General features: G+C 36.6%; 5 protein-coding genes and 2 pseudogenes across 12 annotated transcripts; 5 read left to right on the plus strand and 2 right to left on the minus strand.

Annotated features, from left to right (window-relative positions):
• The first annotated feature begins 601 nt into the window (after positions 1 to 601).
• Positions 602 to 2306, plus strand: LOC104743302 (uncharacterized). The gene is made up of 2 exons (XM_087485925.1): positions 602 to 773; positions 988 to 2306. Exons 1-2 carry the CDS (start codon positions 602 to 604, stop codon positions 2304 to 2306), a joined length of 1491 nt encoding a protein of 496 aa, XP_087342051.1.
• A 1479-nt stretch (positions 2307 to 3785) lies between these two features.
• On the plus strand, positions 3786 to 5450 carry LOC109128907 (pentatricopeptide repeat-containing protein At1g14470-like; annotated as a pseudogene).
• LOC104743304 (ankyrin repeat-containing protein BDA1-like) lies at positions 5352 to 7944 on the plus strand. Of its 3 annotated transcripts, XM_087485343.1 has the most exons (3): positions 5352 to 5491; positions 6273 to 6864; positions 7014 to 7944. In XM_087485343.1, exons 2-3 carry the CDS (start codon positions 6423 to 6425, stop codon positions 7790 to 7792), a joined length of 1221 nt encoding a protein of 406 aa, XP_087341469.1. In that variant the 5' UTR covers positions 5352 to 5491; positions 6273 to 6422; the 3' UTR covers positions 7793 to 7944. The 3 variants fall into 3 exon arrangements, with proteins under 3 accessions (XP_087341469.1, XP_010462702.2, XP_087341467.1); XM_010464400.2 differs by lacking the exon at positions 5352 to 5491 and having other exon boundaries at positions 6133 to 6860; positions 7010 to 7944; XM_087485341.1 differs by lacking the exon at positions 5352 to 5491 and having other exon boundaries at positions 6200 to 6864.
• Positions 7945 to 8010: 66 nt separating this feature from the next.
• LOC104740114 (ankyrin repeat-containing protein BDA1-like) lies at positions 8011 to 11485 on the plus strand. 4 transcript variants are annotated; one of them, XM_087485344.1, is made up of 4 exons: positions 8203 to 8342; positions 8524 to 9130; positions 9215 to 9859; positions 10471 to 11485. In XM_087485344.1, the coding sequence occupies exons 2-4, from the start codon at positions 8534 to 8536 to the stop codon at positions 10510 to 10512; spliced, it is 1284 nt and encodes a 427-aa protein (XP_087341470.1). In that variant the 5' UTR covers positions 8203 to 8342; positions 8524 to 8533; the 3' UTR covers positions 10513 to 11485. The 4 variants fall into 4 exon arrangements, with proteins under 4 accessions (XP_010458944.1, XP_087341470.1, XP_087341471.1 ...); XM_087485345.1 differs by lacking the exon at positions 10471 to 11485 and having other exon boundaries at positions 8303 to 8342; positions 8524 to 8896; positions 8986 to 9130; positions 9215 to 10085; XM_087485346.1 differs by lacking the exon at positions 8203 to 8342 and having other exon boundaries at positions 8362 to 8896; positions 8986 to 9130.
• LOC104740115 (AT-hook motif nuclear-localized protein 28 pseudogene) lies at positions 10305 to 11297 on the minus strand (annotated as a pseudogene). Its single transcript, XR_015580426.1, has one exon. The product of XR_015580426.1 is annotated as an AT-hook motif nuclear-localized protein 28 pseudogene (transcript).
• Positions 11486 to 12342: 857 nt separating the features above from the next.
• On the plus strand, positions 12343 to 13774 carry LOC104740118 (ankyrin repeat-containing protein BDA1-like). Its single transcript, XM_010460644.3, has 2 exons — positions 12343 to 12993; positions 13094 to 13774. The coding sequence occupies exons 1-2, from the start codon at positions 12397 to 12399 to the stop codon at positions 13766 to 13768; spliced, it is 1272 nt and encodes a 423-aa protein (XP_010458946.2). The 5' UTR covers positions 12343 to 12396; the 3' UTR covers positions 13769 to 13774.
• Positions 13775 to 13902: 128 nt separating this feature from the next.
• On the minus strand, positions 13903 to 16464 carry LOC104740119 (PHD finger protein ALFIN-LIKE 7). 2 transcript variants are annotated; one of them, XM_087485347.1, is made up of 6 exons: positions 16290 to 16464; positions 16025 to 16137; positions 15759 to 15791; positions 15063 to 15291; positions 14555 to 14681; positions 13903 to 14453 (listed from the first exon to the last, which is right to left on the minus strand). In XM_087485347.1, exons 2-6 carry the CDS (start codon positions 16113 to 16115, stop codon positions 14187 to 14189), a joined length of 747 nt encoding a protein of 248 aa, XP_087341473.1. In that variant the 5' UTR covers positions 16116 to 16137; positions 16290 to 16464; the 3' UTR covers positions 13903 to 14186. The 2 variants fall into 2 exon arrangements, with proteins under 2 accessions (XP_087341473.1, XP_019091758.1); XM_019236213.2 differs by lacking the exon at positions 16290 to 16464 and having other exon boundaries at positions 16025 to 16251.
• Positions 16465 to 21570: the final 5106 nt, after the last annotated feature.

Raw genomic sequence — 21570 nt, forward strand, 5'->3', positions numbered from 1 at the left:
TTGACTAATGTATTATAAAACTATTCATATATGCAAAGACAAATTAACGACGAAATGCAGCACATGCCACTGTTTTGTTCCTTTTGCGAAATTTAATGTGGCCCCTCTCAAATTAATTTTATTTATTAGTCTTCTAACTTAAACGTTGTCTCCAATTGTAGTAGATAACCTTATCTAATACTCCCTCCGATCCTGAATACCTGTCATTTTATAAATTTCACACAAATTAAGTAGGTTTGTGTAAAGACTATTGTAACTTTCCGTTTTGTTTTTTCATATTCACTATAATAAATATAAATAGTATCTAATCATTATTTAGTCAAATATAGCTGTTGATCCCAATCTTCTTTATTCTTAATAATTTCATAAGTGCACAAGTTTGCATGCAGTTGTAGTCAAAATTATGTGTTTTTGATATGCAAATGAATTAATACACGTAATAAAGAAGATTTTGTTGTTAAAATTCTTCTAAAAATTTGAACATGGAGCCAAAACAAAAATTAAAATTAGTATTGGAGCCAAATCTAAAACTAGTGATCACTAATGATGCTTGTATATATATCCGTAAAACGAAAGGACATGAATCACAATTTCATTCATCATGAATTCTACTTTAGATCTGAATCTTCCTTGTATAGCCAGTGAAAATGAGTTTTTGTTTGATCTTAATCAAACCCCAATCAATGAGGAATTCTCCAATACTGAAGGTGACGATATTGCAATCGTCAATAATCCAATAGCCTCCAACAAATCTCTTCCTGAAATAGATCCAGGTATTAATTTTCAGGATTTAAATTAATTTTGTTTTGTTTTGTCATTGTATTTGTGAAATTTTGTCGTTTACTACTCCATGTATACGTAAAGAGAAATTTTACTACTCCATGTATTTAAAATATTTATATGGTACGTGTAAACAAAAGTTGGTACTTGAAAATGCTGTAGTATTTTTAATGTTTTAATTTCTTAATTTTTTAAATTAAACTGCAGAGATGGATGGAGTGGAGCTAATGCATGGAACCAATAGAAATCTTTCAAACACAGAACGGCGGGCGATATATAATGCTCTGTTAGAGAGAAGTCAAGATGGGAAATTAAAAAAGTTTACTACTCGAGAAGTTTCTGAATTATTTTTGGTTTCTATTCGAACAGTGCAACGAATTTGGAAACAAGCAAAAGATACGTCTAATGGTGAAGAAGTTAATGTCTCCCACAAAAAATCAGGACGTTGTGGCCGAAAGAGAATCACGCTTGATTTGGATCAAGTGCAGGAGATTCCATTTCACAAGAGAACAACACTTCGATCGCTTTCAATGGGTTTGGGTATTGCTCAATCAACATTGCATAGGCATGTCAAAGAAGGTACGATTCGACGTCATACAAATGCCATTAAACCAAGTTTAAAGGATGAGAATATGAAAGCTAGGCTGAAGTTTTGTGTCTCGATGTTGGAGAAAGATACTTTGATTCATGGACCAAAATTTGTTGATATGTACAATATTGTACATATTGATGAAAAATGGTTTTATATGACGAAGAAAACAGAGAAGTATTATTTACTTCCCGAGGAAGAAGTGCCACATCGCACATGTCAAAGTAAGAATTATATTGGAAAAGTTATGTTTCTAGCAGCGATGGCTCGACCGAGATTTGACGAAGAAGGAAACGAGACATTTTCTGGAAAAATAGGAGTGTTTCCTTTTGTTACTATGGAACCTGCTAAGAGGCGAAGCAAGAATAGAGATGCTGGAACTCTAGAGGTAAAAGCTTCAAATTCTGTGAAAAGAGAAGATATCAAAGCATGTTTGATTGAAAAAGTCATTCCGATAATTTATGAAAGATGGCTAATTGAAGATCGAGGGAAGACTATTTTCATCCAACAAGACAATGCAAGAACACATGTTGAGTTTGGCGATAAAGAATTTCAAGAAGCTGCTTCTAAAAATGGTTTTGATATATGTCTGATGTGTCAACCTTCCAATTCACCGGATCTAAATATTTTAGATCTTGGATTTTTTAGTGCCATTCAGTCACTGCAACACAAGACATGCCCCAAAACCGTAGAAGATCTTATTCATGCTGTGGAGGAATCATTTGAAGAATATCCAACAAAAAAGGTAAATTATATTTTTTTGACTCTCCAATTATGCATGAAAGAGATCATGAAAATTGGAGGATCAAACAAATATAAAATCCCACATATGAAAAAATCTACACTTGATAGGAAAAATCGTCTTCCTCTTCAAATAAGTTGTGATGTTTCGCTTGTCCAAAACGTCATGGATACTCTAGCATTATCGTCTTCATGAGTTTATGTATTTAAATTTTTGGACTCTTTGTTGGGGGTTTTTCTATTTGTCAGTTTTTATGGGTTTATTTTTCTAAAATAAGTTTTGTTCTAAAATTATTCAAATGCTACAAGTATCGTGTTTTGTTTATTATAGCCATTTGGTCAATGATACTACGTACAAGTGAAGAGAACAATTCAAAATAATGAAAAAAATTTCAAAACAACTTTATAATGCTTTAACTAAAAATCTAAAATGAACTTGTATGAAATAAAATAAATATTGTACTAGTAAAAGATAGAAATGTGAAATTATATTTCACATATTTTTTATTACCAAAATAACTTGTAATAGCAATACAATAAAAATTCTTATCTGAATTTAGAAGAAATTTGGAAAGTAAATCCTCAACATCTGGAGTACAACTTCTTCTTCTCCAGTTGTAAGATCAGGGTTAAATTCTCCTTCATCGTAGAAAAACAGTTTGTTCAGATCGAAATCATGTTTGACACGATAATGAATCGTGTAAACAGGTAGCTCTTCCTTCTCTTGACTTTCCTCTTTCTTCATTTTGTTTGATTTTATAATTTTTGTGTATTGTTAAAAAGAAGAAGCAACGATGGAAACTTTATACTGTGTCATACACGTAGAAAGATACATAAATATTAAATATAGTCAATTGTTAGCAATATCTAGAGTCACTCATTAAACAACACATAGAATTCTGAACTTGTTGACTAAAAATAATAGAAGGGTAAATAAGTCATTTTAGAGTGATAGTTATATGGGTAAGTGAGAACGTCAGATATTTTGACAAAAAAAAATCTATAACAACAGGTATTCACGATCGGAGGGAGTACCTAATGATGAGGAATATAGACGACATTTCATAGATAGATTTGCTAATTTTAGTATTATATATATTTCCCGAGAGGATAATATCCGTGTCGATAAACTTGCGAAATGTGCAAGAGCACGAGGTTTCTGTTTTTCCCATGTAAGCTCGTCGGTACCTAATTGGCTCTCTTTCGAAGAAAGTCATCTCCGATAACTTAATATATGGGGTTTGATAGTCAAAAAAAAAAAAAAAAAAAAGACCCACAAGCGACTGATTAATCTGGTCGATGTACATCCTCCTTAATTAGATGGTCCTTTTTGTAATTAATTACAAGGTCCCCAATTCCGTAAATTTACAATCATCATTGCTGTGAATTTTGGCCTAAAAATATATAATGATTGAATTGATACATTCATAACTTATGATTAAAATTATTACTGTATAATGTCGTACCAAATCCAATCATTTCTTAAAATATGATTAACCAATTGATGAAAGCTTAATGCTGTGACTGATGCATTGTGGAAACTGGAAAACCTCCAAAGGCCCTCATTGTATTACATATAATGGGCCTAAACGAGTATATAAGCTATTCAAATAATTTAACTTTTCCCCGAATACGAAAAACAAACACGAGAGAGAGAGTGAAGCTGTCTCTATATATGTCTCGAGAGCTCACTGTATCTCTTGCCGCCATAGCTTCACAAGCTCTAACATTTACTCAGTTGAACCAAATCCATGCTCATCTCGTCGTCTTCAACTCCCTCCACCGACAAAGCTACTGGGCTTCGCGTTTAATCAACTGCTGCACGCGCCTCCGTGCGCCGCCTTACTACACGCGGCTCGTTTTCAATTCAGTGGCGTTTCCCAATGTCTTCGTCGTCACTTCGATGTATAGATACTTCTCGCACATGGACATGGCGAATGATGCTCTTCGTCTCTACGAACAAAGATCCCGTCGCGGGATGATGCCTGACGCTTGGTCTTTCCCTGTTGTGATCAAATCGGCTGGGAAGTTCGCGGTTTTGTTTCAAGCTATTGTAGAGAAATTGGGATTTTGTAAGGACCCTTATGTGAGGAACGTGATAATGGATATGTATTCGAAGCATGAGTCAGTGGAGAGTGCACGCAAGGTGTTCGATCAAATTACTCACAGAACAGGTTCTGATTGGAATGTGATGATCTCTGGGTATTGGAAATGGAGAAATAAGGAGGAAGCTTGTAAATTGTTTAATATGATGACAGAGAATGAGATTGATGTGGTTTCTTGGACGGTGATGATTACTGGTTTTGCAAAGCTTAAGGATTTGGAAAATGCAAGGAGGTACTTTGATATGATGCCGGAGAAGAGCGTTGTTTCTTGGAATGCTATGCTCTCAGGTTATGCCCAAAATGGGTTTACAGAGGAAACTATTAGATTGTTTGATGATATGTTGCGACTTGGAGTTAGGCCAAATGAGACCACATGGGTTATTGTTATTTCTGCTTGTTCTTTCCGTGGTGATCCTTCCCTCCCTCATTCACTTGTTAAACTGATTGATGAGCAGAGAGTTCGGTTGAATTGCTTTGTGAAGACGGCATTGCTTGATATGCATGCTAAGTGTAGAGATATTATATCTGCTAGGAGAATTTTTAACGAGTTTGGTACGCAGAAGAGTCTTGTTACTTGGAATGCTATGATTTCTGGATATACTAGAATCGGTGATTTGAGTTCGGCTAGGGAGCTTTTTAATACAATGCCTGAGCGGAATGTTGTTTCTTGGAACTCGATGATAGCTGGGTATGCTCACAACGGACAACCTGCTTTAGCCGTCGAGTTTTTCGAAGAGATGATTGATTATGGAGATTCTAAACCGGATGAAGTAACAATGATTAGTGTTCTCTCGGCTTGTGGACATTTGGGTGATCTAGAATTGGGTAGTTGCATTGTAGATTACATTGGTAAGAACCAAATCAAGCTGAACGTTTCAGGATACAGGGCTTTGATCTTTATGTATGCAAGGTGTGGAAACCTGTGGGAAGCAAAACGGGTGTTTGACGATATGAAGGAAAGAGATCTTGTCTCTTATAACACGTTATTCTCAGCTTTTGCAGCTAACGGAGATGGGGTTGAAACGCTGAATTTATTCTCAAAGATGAAAGGAGAAGGCATTGAGCCGGACCATACGACTTACAGTAGTGTCTTAACGGCTTGCAACCGTGCAGGATTACACGAAGAAGGCCAGAAAATATTTGAATCAATAAAATCCATCGATAGATCATTATGCTTGTATGGATGATTTGTTGGGTTGAGTTGGTATTGGTAATCAAAGAGATTAATTGAGAAATTGACAATGGATGCACCCTCTTCAATACCAGCCTAAACTCGGTGAGTTATAATCTGCTTCAATATATTGTTTAAACCTGTTTCCTAAAAACATCTACTAGATCTTCAACCCAAGCAAATGACAGAAAACAAAATTTAAACTAACTTGCTAAAATCTCACACTTGCAATGTAATAATATGGTTGTCATGTTATGTCCCACCTTGTCTTTTTTTTTTTTCTTTTTTCCTTCAGTTGTTTTGTCTCATATGCATATCGTGTGGGAGTAGGATATCCTTACAAGTTTATGATATCTAATGGTCACACGCATATATCCCCTACAAGTTTTAAAAGATTAATTATGATTTGTGGCAGTCTACTAACGTAGATTATACGATCTATATAGTCGGTGGAATTTTTGACATTCGAGGCCAATAATCTTATCATTTATTGGTAAAATGGGAGTGGTTGAAATCTCTTTAGGACCTAGCTCGTGTTAGTATGGAAATTAGTCATCCATTAGAAGGTGCGATGGTTATTGGCTTCTTGCTATGGAACTTCCTGGTAAAATGCCAAAGTTAGTCGCATTCTTTAGTTTTTACGAGTATTCTATGTGAAAAGTACCTAACATGTTTTGTCAACTCATTCCGTGTGGGGTTCACTTATTCATTGGTATTTACTTCGAAGTTTCATCCTAAAAATGCTCAAGCTCAACAGTTTCTTTTGTTTTAAGAATGTATATAACCTGAATTTTGGATAACGAGGCCACAATAGAAAACCAACATCTGTCAAACCTTTGTCTTATATCACTTAGTTTCTCCCTAACACTCTTTTTCTATGGATCAGAGACTTCAACAAGCTGCTGAATCTGGAAGCATCGATGAGTTGTATGCTCTTATTGATGAGAATCCATACATACTTGATCACTTTGATGCGGTGCCATTTGTGAACACTCCCCTCCACGTAGCTGCAGCTGCCGGGAAGAAACAATTTGCCATGGAGATGTTGAATCTTAAACCCTCTTTTGCCAGAAAGCTGAACACAAGCGGCTACAGTCCACTGCATCTCGCTGTGGATTATGATCAAAGAGGCTTTGTCTCCAGGATGCTTTGGCTTGATCACAGCCTTGCCCGTGTAAAAGGGAGAAATGGCATCACACCGTTTCTTTCCCTAGTGTTAAGAGGAAAAGCGGATCTTGTGGCAGAGTGCCTCCTAACTTCCCCTGAATGTATCGAAGATGTGAATGTGAATGGCCAAAATGCACTGCATCTAGCTGTGATAAATGACAGATTTGAAGTTCTCCAAGTCCTCACGGGATGGATCCAGAGAATGAGCCAAAAAAATGCTGACTCGATCGAGATCCTTGTTCTGAATAAAAGGGATTTCGGCTACAACACAGCCTTGCACTTTGCAGCTTATAAGAATGATCATCAGGCATGTTTTCTTTTCTTTCAGTTATATTTTTTGTATGTCATATATAAAAGCTCTACCAAGTGACAATGAGTCGAGTTTAAATATGATTATTCTGAATTGAAGAATCTTTCTGATATGAGATTACTAATAGAATGATCTATTTTGTGTAGGTAGTTAAACTTTTACTAGAATGTCGCTTGGTGCAGCGGAACAAAGTCAATGGTGATGGTTTAACATTCCTTGATATCTTAAGAAATCAGGGACAGAGAGCTGCAGGGGCAGAGTTAAGAAGCCAGGGACAGAGAGCCGCAGGTGGAGAGTTAAGAAGCCAGGGACAGAGACCCGTGGCCGTGGGTGTGGACTTGGATTTGGAACAAGTTGTTGTAAAAACCGGGTGTAAAGAGGCAGCTTCAGTGCGAAAATCCAAAGCAAGGTCTGAGTTTTTGAAATCACCAATCACTTTCGTAACATACTGCTCCACGAGCATGAGACGCCTAAGGTCTAAAACTTCTGATGAAGCTCGGGGAGTGTTCCTGATTGTATGCGCTTTGATAATAACAGCCACTTATCAGACTGCCCTCCAGCCTCCCGGAGGTGTACACCAATCTGAGGATGCAAATGCGGGTTCTGTGGTGATGAAACATGCATTCTTCATCCTTCTTTGGGTTTCCAACACCGTAGGTTTCTGCTGCGCTTTATTCTACACCTTTTGTCTCATACCACTTGGTAGTATGTTTGCAACGTGGTTCTTTTGGACTGGGACATCTCTGTGCATTTCTTATGCACTAGCAATGGCAGTAATCTCACCACATCCTCTAGTGTTTCTTTCAGCCACCGTTGCCTTCTTCGTGCTTTTTGCTCTCTTTCTCTTGTTGGATGCTTTTGTAACTGGTTGGCGAAACCATGAGACGGTGGCACCTAAGCCCCGATTGAGCTGGTTTTGGAAGGTTTGATACAACACTACTATAAAAGAGGAGAAGGCTTTGAGAATGCAAACGATTGAAACCTTCAACACATGACACATCTCTCTTATGTATATATAAAATCTTGTATTTTAATGAGTTTCATTAGGTTCTCGGAGTTAATAAATAAGCTTGATACCAAAGCGTTGTATTTAGTGAGTATTGCAGCTGATACTTAAAATCGATCCAAACGTTGCGTGAATGAGAAAATATAGAGAACGAGAAAACATGAAGCAGCCTACAAGCAGCCGGCCAAAGGTATGTTCTGAGGAATCTCGAGGAAGATAAAAAAATATTGGCAACTTATTCAAAAGATCTGTTTGAATAAGGGAATAGTAAAAGTATAAAATTGGTGGATGGAATAATTTTCTTATCAATTAGAGAGCTCCTGTTGACACAGTTGGCAAATATCATATATTGGTAAAATGTCGAGTGGTTAGAAACTCTTTAGGACCCACCTCGTGTGATATGTAATCAACCTCCCATGAGAAAGTTCAATTTAAGGTTCCTGCATCCAAGCTTTTGCTGCTAAAACTCCCAAGTTAGTCACTTTCCTTTTTGTTAAGAGCATATCTAATCTAAATTGTGAGGAACTACAATAGGAAACAAACAAAAAAGTGTTCCTGCCTCTAGTTCTGCTGCACTCTTACAGTCTTACTTTACTGTGTTGATCTTACTGAATGCTATTCTAATCATTTTTCTTGTTTACTTTTTGCTAAAAGCTCCCTCTGTATGGATCCAAGACTTCAACAGGCTGCTGAATCCGGTAGCATCAATGACTTGTATGCTTCGATTGATGAGAATCCGTATCTTTTGGAGAGCATCGATGCCGTACCATTTGTGAACACTCCCCTTCACATAGCTGCAGCTTCTGGGAAAAGAGCAATTGCCGCAGAGATTCTGAATCTTAAGCCGTCCTTTGCGAGAAAGCTGAACACAAATGGGTACAGTCCGTTACACCTTGCTGTGGAAAAGGACCAACAAGAGTTTGTCACGTGGCTGCTCAGGCTTGATCCCGGCCTTTCTCGCGTTAAAGGGAGAGAAGGCATCACGCTGTTCCATCTCCTAGTGATAAGAGGGAACGTCGATCTTGTGGTAGAGTGCCTCATAACTTCCCCTGAATGTATTAAAGATGTGAGCGTGAATGGCCAAAATGCTCTGCATCTTGCTGTGATGAATGATAGGTTTGAAGTTCTCCAAGTCCTTACCGGGTGGATCCAGAGAATGAGCCAAAGAAACGCTCTCCCTACCGAGTATGCTTTTCTGAATAAATCGGATCTAACCCACAACACGGCTTTGCACCTTGCAGCATATAAGAATGATCATCAGGCATGCTTCATTTTCTACAATTTATATCAGCGTTTTCTAGATCATTAGAGAAACAAAGGCAAAGCTTTGAAATTTTTCATGCAGGCGGTGAGACTGTTACTAGAATGTAGGATGGTGCAACGGAACGAAGTGAATGGTGATGGTTTAACATTCCTTGATATCTTAAGAAGACAGGGACATATTGATGAAGGTGGAGACTTGGAACAAGTTGCTCTAAAAACCGGCTGCAAGGAAGCATCTTCTCTGCCAAAAATGATGAAAACGTATGACTTGTTCAAATCACCAATCACATTTTTGGCCTACTGCTCCACACACACAAGACGCATAAGTTCTGACACTTCAGAGGAAGCTCGAGGAGTCTTCTTGATTATATGCACTTTACTAATCACAGCCACTTACCAAACCGCTCTCCAGCCTCCAGGAGGTGTAGACCAATCCGAGGGTCATGCGGTGATGAAACATACATTCTTCATCGTCCTATGGGTTTCTAACACTATAGGCTTCTGCTGCGCTATATTCTACACCTTTTGTCTTTTACCAGCTAGAGGCTTGTTGACACTATGGTTCTTTTATATAGGAGTGCCTCTATGCGTCTCTTATGCCCTTGCAATGGCTGTAATCTCACCCCACCCTTCACTGTTTCTCTCCGCGTGCTTTGCCTTGTACCTGCTGTTTCCTCTATATGTATTGATGGAAGTTTTTGTAAGGCAATGGCGTAGTCATCAGACGGTAACACCTGATCCCCTGTTTAGCTGGTTTTGGAAGGTTTGATACAACATTTTGTCACCTTACTGCAGTAGAATCGGGTACTTTGAAAATGCAAATATACAAATCCGTAAACATATGCAATGTCCATTGTGATAATGTTTCATTCCATGTAATAATTAATTGGCTTTGTATATACATGTTAGTAATGTCATAATGTTCCAGGAAGAAAAAAAAAGAGTGTTTGTGATATCTCGAGTCTTTTCACACTTTATTTATTGTTTCTTACAATTGTTGGTTGGTTCTTTGCTTTGAAGCTTCTGTTAGTTAAAAGTTAAAACAATATCTGCAATTCTTGGCCCCTTGTTCAACAGTGTAATTCGAGTCCATGGTATTCAGTGATAGCTAAAAACTATGGTAGAGAGACCACTAAACCATAACTGAGATGTCCTCTTGTTGGAGAAATCAATTAAGCCATTATAGTAATATTAGCCAACCTCTGGAGAATCCAATAAACAATGCAATAAGATTATAAAATTGAAAAATAAACAATCATCAGAGACAAAAGTTTGTAAATTGGGGAGCATACAAATATTAGTCAAATCAAACTAATATGTGCAGCTTTGACACTGCAGAGTGTAGATAAATCTAAAGAAGAAGAGTGGAGCTTGATTTAAAAATCTAACAAGGATAATAAAAAAGCAAACTTTAGTTGATTCTTGATGATGACGATCAAAAGAAGAAGAAACCCTAGTTAGGAAAGAGATGGATTTGGTCAGTACGGCGGTGGAGCTTTGGCGTGTACATCAGAGCCACCCATCTGGCAACTGTACATCGACTCTCCTCCACTTCCCTCCGCCACGTGTCCAGATACCGGAGGTGATTGGCCCTCCCCTTCCCCCGACACAGCGTTGTTTTTGAGCTCTTCCTCCGCCGCGGGTATCCGGTGATACGAAGGGTTACTGAAACTAGCGGCGACGACGTAGAAAGTACCGGCGGAAACGAGGGGACCAGCGACGAATCCACCAATGACCTGTCCCTGAGGTCCGGCGAGAGAGACGGTGAAGAAATTGGAGACAGGAGGAGACAAGGAGGTACTAGGCGGAAAGAAAGTGGCGGAGATGGAGAGGAGATCGAACTTGCCGTGGAAAGTAATGGTTGAGCCAGGAGCTGCCGGAGAAGGCTGACGCAAAGTGACGTCAGTGACGGAGCCTGAGCCACTGAGGATGCAAAAGCCGATGCCTTTTTGGCGGCAGAAGCGGTTAATGGCTTCAACGACGTCGACACCAGAGGGTACTTGGAGGATGTAAGGACTCATAGGAGGCTCGGAGGTGACAAAGATTGGTGCTTTTGGTTTGTTCTTCGAACCTCGAGGTCTGCCACGTGAACACCGGACCATTTCCATGGAGGAGGAGGAAGGGGAGAGCTGCAAGTGTTGTTTTTGAGGAACCTTCGACAACATTTTGTTTTTATCTTTTGGAGTTTTGTGTTAAATGATAAAATACAAAAGATGCAAGAGAGGTTTGGTATGGGATTGTGATGTATAAAGACGACGACTAGTCTAATCTTATTTGGGATATGGCCAAAAAAGAAAATAATGTATTTTATAAAAAGAGGAGATGGAAGAAGGAATATGAGATTTGAAAGCAACTCACTTTAGCCTTTAGACATAACACATCCATCCATGACTTAGAAATGAGTAGTAAAGTGTTCTTTCCCTCTAGTTCTGTTTGATCTTTACTGAGTGCTCACTCTCTATGGATCCAAGGTTGCAACAGGCTGCTGAATCCGGTAGCATCGGTGACTTTTTTTATGCATTGATTGATGAGAATCCGTTCATATACTGCTCCATCTCCTTGTGGTGCCGAGTGCCTCATAACTTTAATTGTTTCCAAGATGTGCGTGTTAAAGGCGAGGATGCTCTGTATTTTGGCTGTGATGAATGATAGATTGTAACTTCTCCATTTCCTTATCGGATGGATCCAGAGAATGAGCCAAAGAGAGATGCCTTCTTTAGTCCTGGGTATGCTTTACTATTTTCTCTCTGCTCTTGTATCTGCTTAGAGACAAAGATAATCTCCTCTCTATGATGACTCTATATGTCTTGGTAAGGCAATGTGCGGAACCATCAGATAATGGGCAGCACCTGATCCCTGCTTCTGGTTTTGGTTGGTTTGATACAACTCTTGAGAGGACTTTGAGGATGCAAAGATACAACAACCTTTGAACATATGCCATAAATGACTTATGGAGCCAAAATTGTGAAACGTCCAATAAAATGAATTTCATACTGGGGGAGAAATCCAGATGCCAGATGCCAGATGCCAGAGTCCCACTTGTTTTTAAATTGTTTCTTCTTCCACATGTACATGTGGTTTCTTGGGTCTTCAACTCTTTCTTTATTGTTTCTTGCATTGGTTCGTTGGTCCCTTGGTTCTTAGTTAAGGCAATTTCTGCCATTATTGTCTTCTTGTTAAACTGTAATCAATCTTGCTGAATTTAGATCACAATCAGTTTTCTGTCAAAAGGCTCTCTCTCTCTCTCTCTCTCTCTTTCTCTCCATGGACCCGAGACTACTACATGCTGCTGAAACTGGAAGCATCAACAACTTTTATGATCTTATTGATGACAATCCTTACATTCTTGATAACATCAATGCCGTGCCATTTGTCAACACTCCCCTCCACGTAGCTGCAGCATCTGGGAACATACCATTCGCCATGGAAATGCTGAATCTTAAGCCATCGTTTGCTAGAAAGCTGAACACAAGTGGGTATAGTCCATTGCATCTTGCTGTGGAAAAAGATCATAGACAGTTCATAACATGGCTGCTCTGGCTTGATCCTGGACTTGCTCGTGTTAAAGGCAGAGAAGGAATCACACCTTTTCATCTCATTGTCGTAAAAAGAGCTGTAAATCTTGTGGTAGACTGTCTTATGTTTTGCCCTGAATGTATCCAAGATGTGAGTGTGAATGGCCATAACGCTCTTCACCTTGCTGTGCTGAATGATAGATTTGAAGTTCTCCAAATTCTTATAGGTTGGATCCAAAGAATGAGTCAAAGAGATGCTGCTGTCACTGAATCTGATATCTTGAATAAAAAAGATTTATCTTCCAACACGCCTCTGCATCTTGCAGCATATAAGGAAGATCATCAGGCAAGGTTCTTAAACCTTCAATTTTTCTTACTCATGTATGATTTTTTCAATTATACGTTTTGTTTCATAATTAGACCGACTGTATAATATATGTATGCAGGCTGCAAAACTATTACTAGAACGTCAGCTGGTGAAACCGAACGAAGTAAATGGTGATGGTTTGACATTCCTTGATATTGTAAGAAACCAAGAACAGAGTAGAGACTTGGATTTGGAGCTAGTTGTTGTAAAAACCGGGTGCAAGGAGACTGCTTCTCTTCCAAAACTCGAGAAACCTTCCGATCACTTTAAGTCACCAGTCACTTTCTGGACTCATATCTCCATTGGCCTCAGACGCCTAAGGTCCGACACTTCAGAAGAAGGCCGTGCAGTCTTCTTGATTATATGTACTTTGATAATCACATCCACTTATCAAACCGCACTGCAGCCTCCGGGAGGTGTACACCAATCCGAGGGTGGAGGTACAGCGGTGATGAAGCAGACAGTCTTCATCGCCCTATGGGTTTCCAACACTATAGGGTTCTGTTGCGCTCTACTCTACACGTTTTGTCTCCTGCCAATTGGTAGCTTGTTTACCACATGGTTCTTTTGGATTGGAGCGTCTCTCGGAGTTTCTTATGCACTCGCTATGGCTGTAATCTCACCTAATCCTCTATTGTTTCTCTGTGCCGCCTTCACCTTGTACCTGCTCTTTCCTATGTATCTCTTGATGGAAATTTTCATATCCCTGAGGCTGAGCCATCTTAAGGCTGCAATAAATCGAATCTTTATCTGACATAAATGAGACAGAGAGTACTTTGAGAATCCAAAGATATTATTAACCTGTTTGAATGTTATGTTTTACGAGGTAATCAACTCAATTAGTTTCATTAGGCTTTAGGAGCCAAAACTGTAAAATTGTAAAGCAACTAACCAGGAAGAAGAAACTCGTTGACACAAAGTAGAGAGTGCTTAAAGACAGAATTTTCTCAGAAACATAAGACAAATTAGTCATAACATTAACAGCAAAAAAAAAAGAAAAAAAAAAAGAGAAAGAGACATTACTAACTGTAAGCTGTCTCAATCCCATTAAAACTACGCAATCAGAAGCCTTTTGTTTCTTCTTCTTCCCACAGCTAAACTCTTGTTCTGTTGTTTTCTTCGACTGTGAACACTTTCTTCTCTTTCACAGCATCTAATGTTATTGTCACTTTTCAAGCTTTGATTTTCTTGCTGGTACTGCAACTCGGGCATTTGTAATGTTTGATGTTCTCAGCCTTTGCTGGAGTGATCTTCACACATTTTCCATGGAACCATTTCTCACAAGCATCGCAGCATATCCAGAACTCATCTCCTCCATAGTTATCTCCACACGCACCACAAACTGCACCTTGTTCGTCATCTTCCTCCTCACTCTCATCGTCTTCTTTTGGTGGTGGGGACATCTTTGAAGCCTTAGTGTGAGATTCAGAATGACGAGGCTGCATGAGGAAACAAAGGAGTAAATAAAGATAAGAACCCAACAGAGATAGCTAGACTGTGAGGGAAAAGAAAAAAGAATGGAGTAAACAGAAGCTTCTACCTTGGCACCGCTAGATTTGCTTCTGCTACTGTTGTGGTTAGCAGATTGATCCTTGGATTGCTTTGCATTGCCAGTCACAACCTCAAAAATGGTTGGGAGATCATTTATCATCTGGAAGAGCCTCTTCCTGAGAACAATGAGGCAAGAAAAATAAACGATTTGACTCTACAAGCTCAGAGAATACAAACACTGTTCTACAAATTTGAGGAACTAGAGGCTCACATAAACATTGAATTTAATATGAATCAGTAAAATTGATTCAGCCTGGTGTGATTCACAACACTTCTGGATACACTTCTAATTACTGAAGTAAATGATTCAACTTGTACAGAGTTTTTTCACAGAACAAAATATCTTGATTTTAGAGGTGAACCAGAGATTGTAATAAGAGTTAATGAGGTGATAAATGCTAGAATGTTGCAGCTACCATAACGATCATTGTGTAACTTTACTAAACATGTGTACAAGGGAAATTAACATAGAACACTGAGCAGAGAAGGAATCTTACCTCTCATTCTTCCCAAATCCAAAACGTGCACCAAAGTAGAATGCAACAGAGATAAGCCACGAATCACTGTGAACTGCAACCAAAGATATCCAATCTTTCTCTAGCATACCATCCCTTGCGAAATTGATGCCTAAAGCTGGTTCAGGAAGCTCGGGGGGAACCTCCTCGACGGGGAGATTTACCTCCCATGTCTCATTTGGAAGTCCATAAAGACACAAGTTTTCCTTCTCTGCATTAGTAAAAAAATAATTACCCTAAGATGAGAAAGTCACACAGAAAACTAGCTCCATCATAGTTACGTATATGTTGAAACACACAAACATTTAAAGTCTCAATCTGTTACCATGAAACGAAAAAAACTGTTGAGACAGACAGACAACAACTCTGACAGGAAGGTAAAACTACTAATAGAGGAGACAACTAGACAAAGGATCAAGACAACAAATCTACTGCAGATGGGATCTAATAAGGAAGAAGATATCTAAAGTATTATAACAAAAAAAATGCATTTTCCATCACAAATTCTTCCCTAATCCAAACCCCAAAAGGAACTCTCTTGCACTTAAAAATCTTAACTTTAGTATAATAATAAAATAAAAAAACTCTAGAAAGCCAACTATAACAAGCAAGGAATCAATGCGTTACGAAGCTATACAAAGACTTAAAACATGGGTAATGAAAAGAAAAAAAACTCACCAGGGTCACACTGATGGTAAAACTTCTGAACATCTGCAAAACAAAAACATGAATCGTCAAATCCAAGCAAATTAAATTAAACCAAGAACATGAAAGGAGAACAAAGCTGAAATCTTTCTTTTGAGCTTTTTACTCAATAAACGAAGAAAACCCAATTGAAACAAACAAGCATAAAAGCTCGCAAATCTAGACAAATTAAAAAATAAAAGATTTCTCTAGAGCAGAAGGAAACAGAGTATTAGGAGAGAAAGGGATCGAGAGCTGACCAGTAGAGAGAGCCTTGATGAGACCAGCTCTACGGCCACGAAAGTCGCTAAAGACCTCTTCGACAGTGCGAGGTATAGGATGCCCTTCCATATTATTGCTTTCAAGCCAAAGACTTCAACAACAGATTAGAACGAAATCAGCCTCACACCCAACCCAAGTATCGAGATGCAGAAGAAACAAAAAGAAATTAAAAAAAAAAAAAGCCAAGATCGGCTTATTGTATACTTATGAAAAATCGTATTCGGGGAGAGTGAAAATTATAACCTTTCAGAGGAATTTATTTTGGGGAAATTGAGAAGAAGAAGAAGAAGAAGAAGAGAGAGAGAGAGAGAGCAGAGCTAAAGAAGAAGAAGAAGAAGAAGAAGAAGAAAAGAAAAGAAAAAAACCCTAAAAACGAAAAGGAAAGGAGACAAAAGACAATTTGGGGGATTGGAAGCATTGGAACAGATTAAAAGCAAACAATATTTATATTTATTATTTTTTAATTTCTTTTATTATTATTTTTAATTTCATTTTTGTCACACAATATTTATTTATCTTACGACGGAATATATATATATATGTATTTCTTTTTTTAATTGCCGTCAACATACTATGTATTTAACTATTTATCTATGAAATATATTAACTTATTTATTATACTGTTTGTTTATCATTGTTCTTAAATTACAGTATATTTAGAGACGATCAATTCAATACATAAAAAGTCTTTTCCTATATGCTATATACACTTTGTTTTGAGTCAATTATTTATTTATGTTTTTGTTGGTCTATAACTACTGAAGTATATAATCCTCATATATACTGTAAATATAATATATCTGCCATCAAAACTTAAAAGATTCAAAGATAAAGGAATAATCAAAGATAAAGACTGAGTTTAAAACAAAAATTGATCCCTTTAAAATCTTTAGTTAATGAGTTAAATCACACGAGTTAGTATAACCTCGTTAATTAATTAAATCAAGTATTTATATTAAATCATAATATGATCCGAGGTAAAAGAACTATGCAAATAATTCATTCATGCATAAGCATAAGTATGAGAGTATACATTATGATGGCATATTTTGTTCTATTTTACAGTTTTTCTTTTTGTAATCTCTATTTTACAGTATTTTAACATATCTTACGATGAATTAAAAGATTTGTTGGAAAAAATAAAGAATCTAATGAATTGATGAAGTTCATCAATGCTACTAATAATTAAGAAAAATGGAAAAAATACAAATAAAGAATTTTTATATTATTTTCTCTTTCATAATTAACTTCTTATTTCTTTATTTTTCGTTTTAAAGTGGTTGATGATTTTATTAAATTCATTTTTGGTTACATAGTACTATTTTATTAAAAATGTTTTGGTTAATTGTCATGTTAATTATACTCAAATCAAACTCTGCAAATCTCTAATATATACAACCGTAAAAAAAAACCATGTGGGTGAACTGGACATTAGTTCTCCTATATTTTTTGAATATTAGAATTTGAGGTTAAGTATAAACAAATGGACTTGACGAGTGCCGCTTTTGTGCAAACATTAATCCAAGTGTTAGTTGATTTCATTATGTATTTATTGTTATGAATGCCAAATACAAGTTCTAACATTGACAATCTTCTATAGTGTTGATGTTAATTGGAAACAACATATTAGTTGGCAAACTAATTACAATAAGGAATACAATTTTTGGATAGGTTAAGTTAAAAGTGCATGCATCATTTTTTAGATGACTTTTTACTATTATTATAATTTAATATGACATATTTAGACCATAATTATTTATATATGAAGATAAAGTCTCCAAGAGTGATCAGTTTAGCTTGATACTGGAGGTTGTGATTGAAAACTTTTTGATATGTTTGTAGTTGCGCAGCGATGGTTGTTATGTGAGACGGGTACATGGTTGTTCATGTCCTATTGGCTTTGAAACGAGCAATAAAATATTAAATAACTTGGTTTGATTTTATTTAGGGTCGGTTCTTAGCGAATGTCGATTCTAATGGTGTTTTTGCCGCACCTCGAAGAACAATGAGTTGAGGGACTCTATTTTATGCTGCCTATAAAGGTACAAATTGAATGATTTGATTTCATGTTCTATACATCTATCTACAATAGAGCTCAAGCCAATTTTAGACGCATGTATTAGGTTGTTGTGCTTTTGATTATGACTACTTTAAACTCTTAAAAACATGTAACCAGCTGGATCCTAAGAGAAGGGAGTGCAAAATCGGTTGTGGTATAGTCTTGACTAATTTAGACTAACACACAAGCCGCCACAACGAGTCATCTTCTTTTTGTCTTTTTGAAGTGAAAGCCTCCACAACCCAGATGGTCTTCATGATTTCCCCTGCCAGATTCATGTTACACTTTTGGTAAAATAACTTTTCTTTGGGTGGCGTTGGCACTTTGGGAGCAACAGTTGTGGTTAGGGGCAGGGGCGGACCTACGTTATGGATAGTGGTGCAATTGAAATACATAAATTTTTTAAACTAAAGCAAGTTATTTAAGTGGAAAGATAACTTTAAATTTGCTCAAAATTCCTTGAGGTAAAGAATTCGACTCCATTACAAGAGGAATTGCCCCCACTAATATTTTTTGCTGGGTCCGCTCCTGGTTACGGGACCATGTTTGTGTTTAGGATTGTTTTTGCGTATATATTTTACAGTCGGCCTTATATCTTTTTAATTCTAAAGTCTAAAGTTAACTCTAAAGTCTCTAAATACTCCTCGAGATGTATGTTCTTTGACTCTTAATCCCAAGTTATTCATAACAGAAATCAAAACTATTGGTAATAAAACTATCCGAACTATTTGAAAATACTCAAAATCAATGAGATATCACAAAATAGATTAATTGGTTAGTTATTCGGGTTTTCTCGAGTACTATTCATATTCAAATTCGAGTTCAAATTTTTTCGGATACCGAGTCAGCAGCTGACATACAATATTTAGTTATTAATTACCATTTTGCCTATTTGATGAGTATCCATGGATAAGCTATATTTATCATTGGAAAAATCAAAATTTTAATTCATTTTTCAAACATTTAGGTTATATAGCAACATTAGACATATGATATAATCAAATACTAGTTACATCTATTTTTAAAAATATATACGTATATGTTATATTGGATAAAATCTAAACTAATAATATGGACAATTATATTTGAGCCTTCTAAAAGCGTCGTCCATGTCCGTGTCAGCAAAATGAAAAGCTCTATGAAGATGCCACCACTTAAACAGGTATATTCTCAAATTTAATTCTCTAATTTGTGTCATCCAATGCCACGTATACAGCCATCTTAGCTTTAGATCAAAATGTTATACATTTGATAGAAAATGAAACCGTTCTCACAGAAAATTAACCTAGGGAACCCTAACTTACTGACTAATGTCGTGTCTCACGATGCCTTTCTCCCTCTACAACAACCAAATCATCAATGGCACACGTAATATATAGCCGCAATGTCTTTCCAGTTCAAACTTTTAGAGATACATCCATTTTCGGTAGGTATTCTTTATGTAGATTATGAAAATTTCAATCTCTCTGTTAAAGGTTTTCATCGTCTTTAATGGTGGTTTATATTATTACTTAAAAATCCATTTAATATATGATGAGCTATGCTGCACCGAGACGGGTACTGATACGGGATATGGGTATGGGGACGGAAACGGAAAACGGCTAAGTAAATTTTTAGGGATACGGGTACGGTAGGGATATGTCAGTTTTATAATATATAAAATATAAAAATATCCATAGATTAGTAAAATAAAATAAATAACGTCACTTATAAAGAATTTTCATGAAACAAAACATGACTATAATATATTAAATAATAATTAAAATAAGTTATTCTTTGAGAAACTCATTCCTAAAACTAAACAGAGAAGTTTATCTTCACCAAAAATAAAATAAAAACATAGAAGTTTGTGTGTTTTGGTTTTACGATGAATGACGTCAACGTTCAGTAAGAATGCAAAAAGATGAGATATATAGAGCAATGATATTTGTAAACCCTAATTAGACAATATTTAAAAGGTTAATTTTTCTTTTTTTTTATTGGAAAATGGAAGAAAAAAAGTTAAGTTTCCTATTGTACAATAGAAACGTTTCTGAAACGTTTCTGTGCCGTTTCTTTGCCGTTCTCGTACTTGAAACGTTTCCGAGACGGGAGACGTCATGGAACTGCCGTCCCCGGGCTTCATAGATCATGAGTGTCTAATGACCAAACACTCACCTTTTTGTGAATTAGTGGCTAGATACCATAAGGAAACTCTACAAGAACAAGTAAAAGACCAGAAAAATTGAAAGAAAAAAAAAAAAAGACAGAGAGAAAATGAGGAAACTGGAAAATAAAGAAAACGGGCGTCACATGCTACTGTGATGGAAGCAAAGAAGAACATATGTTGGTTTCAAATGTGTTGGTGTGAATTGTGAGTAATCATGGCGGCTTCCTTGGCACACAGTTAGTTTCATCAAGCTTTGTATGTGTTGACTAAGAAGATGATGATGAATATGAGGAAGCATTATCTGTAGAGACTTGAGAGGCTGTTCCATTTAAAGGCGTGTTTTGTTAGCTTACGATATGCTAGAAATTGTTCCTTACCCTATCATGCAAAGGTTTCTTTTTACCAGCAAAAAATAAGATTCCAAGAAAAACGATTATTGGTCATTGGTTCCTCCAGCAACTTGGACAAACTTCTAATGATTTAATTAGTTTCTTAGAGATAAATCTACATACGTTTATTAACGTCAAGACTCAAGATGTTTTTTTAACACCATATTGTCTTTTGGCTATTTTACATATAGAATATGTGCTAATTGGCAGGTAAATCATCAGCAAGCTGACATCATCAGGCTTTTACAATCTCCCGTACGTATCACTAAAGACGTATAGCTCAAGAAAACTCCAAGATAACCTGTGTTGAGTCTGATATTGTTGCCACAGTAGTAAGCAAAAATAGAGTCCACGAACTCCAACGAGCCCACTAAAGAAAACAAAGAAGACAAACTCCCCGTCTTGAAAGGAAGAAAATTCGGAAGATAAATGAAATCGGTGATCAATATCAACTAATATGATAGTCAAATTATATATACAGAGAAGTTCTATGAGAAGTTCTTTTACAAAATCTATTATATGTTGTCTAATGGATAGCCCATAAAAATATGGGCATAAGTGGGCATGGTTGTTAATGGACTGGACGTTAATAGACACAGACAACTATTTGTCCAAAATCAAATTGGACAATGTTGGACGGATCAAAATGGACGTGGACAGTATAACAAAACTAACAAAAAACAACTAAAATATTCTAAAAAAGGTAATAAGCTAATATGAAGTCATATAATCTTAGAAGAGCAAAAAATAACTAATATATTATACAAACAACTAAAATACCTCTTAGCATAAAAAACTAAAGGTTTACCGAAGTTGAAAGAAGGAAAAGAATCAAAACAAAAAAAAACCCTCTTTCAGAAAAGAATAATAATAAATAAAAGATTAAAGGAATAAATGAAATAAAGGACAAGGTTTAGATGAGAAATT

This window comes from Camelina sativa, chromosome 14, assembly GCF_030686135.1.
Source record: "Camelina sativa cultivar CO46 ecotype springtype chromosome 14, ASM3068613v1".
NCBI lineage: Eukaryota > Viridiplantae > Streptophyta > Magnoliopsida > Brassicales > Brassicaceae > Camelina > Camelina sativa.

Coding starts and splice junctions, on each gene's coding strand:
- LOC104743302 (XM_087485925.1), top strand. CDS start 602: ATGAATTCTACTTTAGATCTGAATCTTCCTTGTATAGCCAGTGAAAAT. Junction 774..987: donor TCTTCCTGAAATAGATCCAG/GTATTAATTTTC, acceptor ATTAAACTGCAG/AGATGGATGGAGTGGAGCTA.
- LOC104740119 (XM_087485347.1), bottom strand. CDS start 16,115: ATGGAAGGGCATCCTATACCTCGCACTGTCGAAGAGGTCTTTAGCGAC. Junction 15,792..16,024: donor CATCAAGGCTCTCTCTACTG/GTCAGCTCTCGA, acceptor TTTGTTTTGCAG/ATGTTCAGAAGTTTTACCAT. Junction 14,682..15,062: donor GGATTTGGGAAGAATGAGAG/GTAAGATTCCTT, acceptor CATTGTTCTCAG/GAAGAGGCTCTTCCAGATGA.
- LOC104740118 (XM_010460644.3), top strand. CDS start 12,397: ATGGACCCGAGACTACTACATGCTGCTGAAACTGGAAGCATCAACAAC. Junction 12,994..13,093: donor CATATAAGGAAGATCATCAG/GCAAGGTTCTTA, acceptor ATATGTATGCAG/GCTGCAAAACTATTACTAGA.
- LOC104740114 (XM_010460642.3), top strand. CDS start 8,534: ATGGATCCAAGACTTCAACAGGCTGCTGAATCCGGTAGCATCAATGAC. Junction 9,131..9,214: donor CATATAAGAATGATCATCAG/GCATGCTTCATT, acceptor TTTTTCATGCAG/GCGGTGAGACTGTTACTAGA.
- LOC104743304 (XM_010464400.2), top strand. CDS start 6,264: ATGGATCAGAGACTTCAACAAGCTGCTGAATCTGGAAGCATCGATGAG. Junction 6,861..7,009: donor CTTATAAGAATGATCATCAG/GCATGTTTTCTT, acceptor TATTTTGTGTAG/GTAGTTAAACTTTTACTAGA.